This window comes from Cryptomeria japonica, chromosome 6 (genome assembly GCF_030272615.1).
Source record: "Cryptomeria japonica chromosome 6, Sugi_1.0, whole genome shotgun sequence".
Classification (NCBI taxonomy): Eukaryota; Viridiplantae; Streptophyta; class Pinopsida; order Cupressales; family Cupressaceae; genus Cryptomeria; species Cryptomeria japonica.
Genome location: NC_081410.1, coordinates 628,214,506 through 628,223,623, shown reverse-complemented (window position 1 = coordinate 628,223,623; position 9,118 = coordinate 628,214,506). Strand labels below are relative to the sequence as shown.

General features: G+C 34.0%; 1 protein-coding gene across 2 annotated transcripts; it reads right to left on the bottom strand.

Moving 5' to 3' along the window:
• LOC131068684 (nicotinamidase 2) lies at positions 1–5,222 on the bottom strand. 2 transcript variants are annotated; one of them, XM_058003928.2, is made up of 3 exons: positions 4,682–5,222; positions 3,179–3,500; positions 1–340 (listed from the first exon to the last, which is right to left on the bottom strand). In XM_058003928.2, the coding sequence occupies exons 1-2, from the start codon at positions 4,955–4,957 to the stop codon at positions 3,183–3,185; spliced, it is 594 nt and encodes a 197-aa protein (XP_057859911.1). In that variant the 5' UTR covers positions 4,958–5,222; the 3' UTR covers positions 1–340; positions 3,179–3,182. The 2 variants fall into 2 exon arrangements, with proteins under 2 accessions (XP_057859911.1, XP_057859910.1); XM_058003927.2 differs by lacking the exon at positions 1–340 and having other exon boundaries at positions 3,060–3,500; positions 4,682–5,221.
• Positions 5,223–9,118: the final 3,896 nt, after the last annotated feature.

The window sequence follows — 9,118 nt, the reverse complement described above, 5'->3', positions numbered from 1 at the left end:
TATCTTGCAAATTATATTGACATCATTTCAATATAATAAATCATTTTCTCTTTTTGAATTATACATATTTCCCTTTTGAATAGTACAAAATCTAATATCAATATATTATGCCTCTTACATAGATAGAGAGTATGAATATTAATGATACAAACTAAATTCTATCAAATTTTACAATACCATGTTTTAATAAAAATACAATGTTAAGTGAAATCAAGTTTGCCTTTGATAAATGCAATCTTCAACAACTCAATTGCAATAGGAAGAGCATCATCCAAATTCTTTTCCTTCAACCATAGATTGGTGGCCCCTTGTACATCTTCCTACTGGAAGTGGCCCTACCCTTCTCAAGAATAAAGATTCAAGAAAGTACTAAGGTTATCATACCATTTGAGAACTAGTGTTGTGCACTAATACAAATAATCTGCCATACAACTAACTCTAGATACCTCCTAATTGACTATGAAACATTTGATTGATTTGTAGATTCAGTCACAGTAAAACAACAATCCAAGTAATGATTTTACATTACTTTGGCCAAATATTTTAAATATATAAATATTCATATTTCAATATATTAGTCATATATTCTCACATATTTCTCAACTTGATAGTACTAAAATTTATTTTTGATCTTAGAATACAAATTTAATAATTTTATTTTTTTCCATAGAAATTTTAAATTTCATATAAAAGATATAGAATTTTGCATTACATATGCATATACATATACATGAATAGGTATATCTTCATATATATAAATACACGTATATACATATATATATCCATAAACCTACATTTACTAATTATGATTTCTTTTGAGACAAATAAAAAACAATAATCTTTATTCTCATATATATATACACACTTATATGAATCCATTTCGATGATTTACTAATTCTAGTTTCTTTCACGACATTAAAAACAAAAACAAAAAAAATTGTAATCCTTGTTCTTGTATTCATATTAATATATACCATATGTATATGTCTATACCTATATGAATCCATTTTGATGATTTAAATGATATGACAACATTAAATAGTAACATTTAGGCAAAGAATAATCCTCATGTCTATTGTAAGGCCCCACCTTTCATACAAAAAGTATAACTCGTATTTTCTTGGTGGATTTCATTTCTTTCAATTAGTCAAGTTAAACTAATAAACTATGCATTCTCGGTGGGTTTCATTTCTTTGTAGGGGAAAAATTATATTTTAATTTGTTTTTGCAAACTTCAAACTCTTAGTTGTCAAAAACAAAATTAACAAAACAATAAACAAGATGATAACCTAAAAGCATAAGGCAATTACTTTTCTTTATTTGATAAGCATCTCAAGCCAATGTTGTAGTCTAGATAAAATAGAGAATACCTTTTATCACTTTTGTATCAAAACATTTTTTAAAAGAAGAAAATAAACAAATTCTACTATAATAGAAATTAATTTTAATTGAATACTATGTTACATCATACAATTACATGTTCAAAAATATTCATATTTTCTCCATACGATAAAACCAAAATAAATAGATATTTTGCAGTCATTAAAGATGAGAAAAATTAAAAATAATTACCATATCTACTTAACTACCTAAAATTCTTACAAATAACAAAAGGTACAAATGTTATTGTCTCTACGGAATATAAACCCAAAACCCAAAGGGTCCTAAAATTATAGTATATTGAACCTCCTATCTATTGAAAGACCATAGATAATTACAAAGTATCATGAAGTTAGTCTTGTGATATGTATTTTTATGGCAAGCAAAGAAGCCTTGGCTAAGCTAGCCTAGATTAGAGTTTTGGGAAGGAGGGACAAATTACTTGATTTTGGAGAGTGTGAGGGAGTGGCTTTTAAACAAATTTAAAATAATAATATTACACAAATTAAAAGACTGGAACAATTAAGTATCTGTACCGAAAATATAAACAAAAGCTCATAAAATGTCAACATGAAATGGATTCAATTATGATGATGTCAATGCGATAATTTCAGCTAGTCTCACAGACACATTGAAGACTTGAATGGATCAATGCATTTCCTTAAAAAAACATAGAATAAGGATCTCTTCTTGAAACTGGTTTATGTCCTCCCAAGCATTGGTAGTTTGCTATTGACTTTACCTCCATCTACAAAAAGACTCTTAAACTATTGCATTTAACGATACTTTATTCCTTGCTTCTTACCAGAGATGCCCTCCAATCTCCATTCTTGCTTTTGAATAGCAAAATGGAAGCCAAAGACTTAGATTTTTAAATTCTTTCAGTTAGGACCCTATTTCCTTTTGCTGTTGGGATGCTCTGATGTCCCAAGATGATCAAGGGATGCCTTAAGGACATCCCAAACTCTAGGGAAACGTTTCATCACCATTCCACATTCTCTGATACATCCCTAGTACAAGAAACATGTACAAAACCACAGAGATACATCTATATGTACATTGTTATTTACAGGAAGCCTCATACCTGTTGACAGGCCATAAATACGTTTTAAAGTTTCATGAAATCAATCTTGTAATATATTTTAATGGATAAATGAAAGTGCCCCTGAGTTATGGTTTGTTATCTTGCTCTGTGGTTCATTTACCAGGAAATGTTTTATGCCTATACTTTTGGCAGTTACTTTGCAAAATATTTTTAATAAAGGTCTTAGCAAAAAGTAACAATAAAACATAAGCAAAGTTCTTGTCTTTGAATTGTTAGAAGCTTATAATAGTAATTTCTGCAATATCCTCAAATATAATCCTATAAGACATATATTTCAGATTTCTTATACCTAGAGTCTTGAAAACAGTCCATTAAAATTGCTGCTTTCTGGATTCCAATGTGTAAGCTTTTGTTTGGGTCAAAGTTTAGGATCACATTCAATGATCCAAGAGAGCTGTAAGATAAAAATCAGCTCTCCCATCCTGATAATGGATCATTGAGTGTGATCCAAAACGTTGATGCAAACAAAAACCTACACACCTACACAGCAGACTCCAGAAACTAAGAAAAAAGTTTAAATTACGCAAATTATCACATGTATATATGTAAACCTATAAGCATTGAACTAGTGATCTCAACTAAAGTTTTCACAGTTATTATTAATAAATTAAGTCTTGGATTAATAGAGTACTAACACTAGACAAGGTTACATAGTATATACAGTATCACTTACAAAACCCCTAGATTTAATACCTCTTTATGCAGAAACCTTAGCAGCAAAAGCATCTTCCAATCTCTGACAATTGACAAGATAAGCGAAGCCATAAGCCAAATTCTTAAGTGTAGAATCATGCAAATCTTTATTTGAGGTCGCAGTGGCATCAGTTGAGAAGAAAACTCTAAAACCTCTTAGAAAAGCATCCCTCGCCGTGGTCTCACAACAAAGATTCGTCATCACTCCTGTAACGATCACTTCTGTCTTTCCCTGCCCACGAAGGTACTTCTCCAGATCAGTATTATAGAATGCACTGTAGGTATGCTTGTGAATGACTTTGTCATCTTCCTTCTTATTGACCTGTACAATCAGACAAAAAAATTAAGATTTCACTAGGGCTCAAGCAAAATTAAGGTTTTTGTTGAGTTTGAATAAAACTGAGAATTCAGTTGGCATTTTGGCCAAAATGGGCACAATACTGACTTACAGAACCCAAGGGCTGGGTAATCATAAAAAATTCTGCTGCTCAAAAAAATTTGAATTTGTCTGGGAGTTATAGTTCTTTAGAAAATTTATTTCTCATAAGCTACAGGATTTTAGGATTCTGGATGTCAAATTAACAGAAAACTTTAAAACTGTTTCAGAAGTATTAATGAACCATAAGTAAATTGAGATAGCTGTGGAGAAATGTTTGTGTTATTTGCAGTTTAACGTTTCCCTTGTAAACTATTTTATTTCTGTTTAGTTACTAGATTTTAGGAATTTGGATGTTAGATTAACAAAAAATTATTTCAGTAGTAAAAATAGGACATAAATTATGAGATATGATTGTAGCACTCGCAGACTTTCAGCTGGTGACCACTAGCAGTAGTTGGAATTCTCCAGAAGTTTCGATTTTCAGGGTAACATTGCAAATTTTGCAGTTAAGTTTTTGTGCAACATGGGACAGTCTGCAGCTTCATAGTAGGAGCTATAGCCTCTAAATCTAACCCTTTGATTATAATGAACAAATAAAGTTTCTATTAGTATTTGGTCTAAAAAAAGAAAAACAATTTTCTTAGGGTTTAGGGTTTGAACAAGATAACCGAGGGTTATGTAAGTATTTGAACAAAAGTCCAATTTCTGTTTTTGCAGCAAAACAAAGGTGCTAGATTTATGCATTAAAACAAAAATTAAATCTGTTGCAGTTTTAACCAAAGAAACTTATGTTGGAATTTGGGAAAAAAAAGAACTCGTCAGGATTAAAACAAAATTAGAATTCAATACGATTTCAACAAAAATGAGGATTATATTAGGGTTTGAACAAAAGGATGAATGTTCTATTATGGTTTGAATATTACATTACGGCTTCAACGAAAAACAAGAGTTCCATTTTTTTATCCCAAAATTGATAGCTAGCTTGAATTTTAAAAAACACGGGGTTTCGTTAGGATTCGAACAAAACTGACAATTCCTGCTAGGGTTTGAAACCAAAATAAAGAATTTTGATTAAAGATGAGTAGATGTTTGGAAGTAAAGAGTAGGAGGCCTAGGGTTCAAACCTCGCGCATTATTTCGGCTTCAGGGGTGCCATCGTGAATGACCTCATTCCACCACTCGCCAAGCATTCCATAATCAGAAGGGTCTCTGTGGGAGTGACGAGTGTACACGACTGGAATGTTTTGGGCTCGGCAGGATTCGATCGTGCGCCGAATTGTGGGGATAATGGGCGAGGCTATGCCCTGAAAATAGAGCTGCATGTCTATAACTAGAAGGGCAGCATTGCGTGGGTCGGGATTGCGCCGCCTTGTCTCATAATCTGCGTATGAATTTTCCATTGCAATTGTTTATCAGCGGACTAACAGCTCTGCGGCATAAGACCTTATTCCCTTTATTCTATGCTATACATACACACATACAGAGGCTTTTCTTCAATGTGATTGAAGGGGAAACACTTGTCCGATGACGGGCATTTGGTTGTCGGTTGCCATGAAATTCCTTCGACTGGTATATTTGGCGGTTTGCTGTGCTCGTTTAGAGTTGAGCGCTCCGTCTGTTCAGATTCCTTCCAACTGTTGCAGTTAATAATTGGGCATTTTTAAATAATGTCTATAAGGTTGAAATGGTCTATGGCAGGTATGGAGGATGGCTTATGTTACCGTTTTCAATTATAATTATGATAGTGCTATCGGAGACTCATGAAGTGGTTCATAAGAACCGAACCCATTTTTCATGAGAATGAGTGGTACACTTAGCACTCATTGCATCTAGGTGATGTTCATTCAGGTGAAGCATTGAGCGTTATTAAATGGGTCACCCATCCTAGTACTATTTCAATTTAAGCGTGTTTAACCTTGGAGTTTCCTCTAAGGTTAAATCCACTTAGCGCGCGATCTCATTTGTAAAACCTTCAACAAGTGTTGTGCCTCATGAACCATTCATTATAGAGGCCCCTTAAGCGCATCAATCGATAAGCAGGAGATATTTTCCACATCAAGTCAAATTGTGATCTTGCTATCAGGGTTCAATTATGTAGTTTTTGAGTCAAACTCATTGACTCGTGTGTGATGGGTGAAAATTAGGGTTTCACCATAAAATGTAATAAAATCACTAATTTTGCTTAATTACCATTACATTAGGGAAAGATGGGAATTTGATAGATCTAAGCCTAATAGACCAAGATTTTGATCAGATTCCAAGCCTCTTAAATGGGACTCTTCTTTTCCCTTAGATTGAATTGTATTTTTGAATTGTAAGGAATTAGGGTGAAATAGTGAATTATTGAAGAGATCGAGCACAAACAACAACTTACAGTCGTCGTACGAAGCCACAAACCTAGATCTGCTCAAAAGAATATGATTAGGATTTGCTCCCCAAAATTCAGCCTAAAGTGTCGAGAACATGGTGGTGGTCACCTTGGTCCTCCTAACTTTTCGTTATCCAAAGGGGAACTCGCTTGTCTCTGTGAATCCTATCGTTCCTCTAAAATGCAACTCTATACATGTTCCTGCACATAGTGAAAAGGAGAAAATTGTTGGGAATAGAAGTTTGCCTAAGTCAACCCCCGATTTAGGAATTAACCTTGAATGAAAAAATACAAATACTGAAATAAATACTGGAAAGATATACCTTAGATCTGCAATTGTTGATAGTGATGCTTTGCTTCTTTGAATGTGATCACATATGTTGTATGAAATGGCATGAACATGACAAAACCCTAATAACGCACACATGCTTGCATATGAATGATGTAATTTTTCTCCATAATGGTTGAATGATGAATATGTAGCCTTGAAGATATCTGAAAATGCTTGATGATGAATGCTTCATAGATGCAAGGGTGAGAGATTGTTTGTAGTCTTAAAATGGATAAATGAAATTAGGTTAATTAAATGTCTTTATATAGGAGTGTCTAGGTAAATTACCAATTAGGTCGACCTCCAATAGTCATGTGGAGCCACAAAGATAAATTCTCGTTGGAGAGATATGACTCCTACCCTAATTCAAATTTGGGCCCCATTGAGAGGAACCATGGCACCCATTATCAAGGCGTTGGGCACCATGGTCCTTCTTCAAAAGGGACCAAAACAAGCCTCGGAATAACCTCACCAAGGAATCCATCAATGGGTGTTCATGGCATCAAAACTGGAAAATAGGCACAAAGCAAACCTAGACAAGCGATGAGAATAGGGCACATTGAAGTAGGGGTACAAACATGAGGTGTAAATTGGCTCGGTGACAATTTACAATGCTACATCATGTTTCATGAGTAGTGGTTCACAAGAACCCATCTCTTATAGAATTAGTGGTACACATAGCACTCATTGCATCTAGGTTATATTCATAGAGGTGAAGCATCAGGCCTTCTCGAGAGGTCACCCATCTCAGTACTACTCCAACTCAAGAACGCTTAACCATGGAGTTTCCTCCAAGGTTAAGCCCACTTATATTGCAACCTCGTTTGCAAAACGTTCAACAAGTATTGTGTCTTACGAACCATTCATTATAGAGCCCCTTAAGCTCGTCAATTTATAAGAAAGAGATATTTTTCACAAGTCAACTTATAATATTGCTATCAAGATCCAACTATGTAGTTTGAGTAAAACTCATTGACTCATGTTTCATGAGTAATGGTTCACAAGAACCCATCTCTCATTAGAATTACTTATACACTTAGCACTCATTGCATCTAGGTGATGCTCACCAAGGTGAAGCATTGGGCCTTCCTAGGAGGTCACCCATCCCTTACTACTCCAATGCTTAACCATGGAGTTTCCTCCAAGGTTAAGCCCACTTAGCTTGCAACCCCATTTGCAAAATCTTTGGCAAGTTTTGTGCCTTATGAACCATTCATAATAGATCCCCTTAAGCTCGTCAATTGATAAGCATGATATATTTTCCACAACAAGTCAAATTATGCTATTACTATCATGATTCAGCTATGTAGCTTTTGAGCCAAACTCATTGACTCATGTGTTCATGAGTAGTGGTTCACAAGAACCCATCTCTCATGAGAATGAATGATACACTTAGCACCCATTGCATCTAGGTTATGTTCACAGAGGTGAAGCATTGGGCCTTCCCGAGAGTTCACCCATCCTAGTACTACTCCAACTCAAGCACACTTAACCAGGGAGTTTCCTCCAAGGTTAAGACCACTTAGCTTGCAACCTTGTTTGTAAAACCTTCAACAAGTGTTGTGCCTTATTAACCATTCATTATAGAGCCCCTTAAGCTCATCAATTGATAATCAGGAGATATTTTTCACAGCAAGTCAAATTTTGATATTGCTATTAGGATTCAACTATCTAGTTTTTTAGTCAAATTCATTGACTCATGTTTCATGAGTAGTGGTTTTGTACAAGAACCCATCTCTTAGAGTAGATTGTTTAATGTATGTATGTGGAAGCACTTCCTAAACTAATCTTAGAGGAGATTGTTGTGCAAATTTAATATCTTTACAATTATCGAAAGGAGAAAATGTATAAAACACAAAACAAATTATACCACTACATGTGTACATGGGGAAAACCCTTGTAAGAGAAAAGTCACACTCCAAAACATGAACCAATAGTATTATCAACAACAAAGATTTAATACAATCTTCGATGCACACCCTTTGAGGGTTATCACAAATATATAACTCTATAGTAATTCCTACACGAGTAACAAAACCTACAAATCAATTACTAAAACTTGCATCTCAAGCACCAAATTCATAGGGGTATAATACATGAAATCACTAAATGGTGATTACAAAACCATGATCTAAAACCACCTAAGTGGTGCCCAAATCCCTACTTAGAAATCTAATGCCCAAACCCCAAGATGACTCCATTAGTAAAAAATAGCATATTCCTCCCACCTACCATAATTTTATTATAAATTACTCAAAAACCTATGAATTCTATTTTGGCTCAATTATCTTGATTAAAAGGATTCTTTTGATATGTCACAATACATTTCATAAGTTGGTCAACAAGTGTAACTCCCTCTTATAGCTATTTTATGTGTCCTAAATGTTTCTACATGTTCAATACAAGAGGTCCAACTTTCAAAGGCCATAAATTTGATCTAAGAGGTCATTAGGGCATACCTGAAAGTGATGCCAAATAAACCAAATTATTTGTTTTTTTAACCAAAAATTGAGTTTTTATATTTTATCTATCTAGAAAATGCACTATTTATAATCTTAAGATTAGGAACAAGGTTGATGTACACCTTCCTAACACCTAAGATATGAGATTACCCAAGATATAGTGTTGATCATTGTTGTTGTTGAGATATTTCTTAGGGACCCATCTTGGTATACTTCTTCTCCCCTCTTATGGATACTTCTCTTGATAGAATTTATTAAATACCTCTTCTCCCCTCTTATGGGTACTCCTCTTAAATGAAATGATTGAGGGAGGATAAAAACAAAGAAAAGATTTTTGTTATAATTGATTGTGTAACTTTGAAGTTGTTAAATGGTGGTTTATGGAGCCTAAAGGATATGT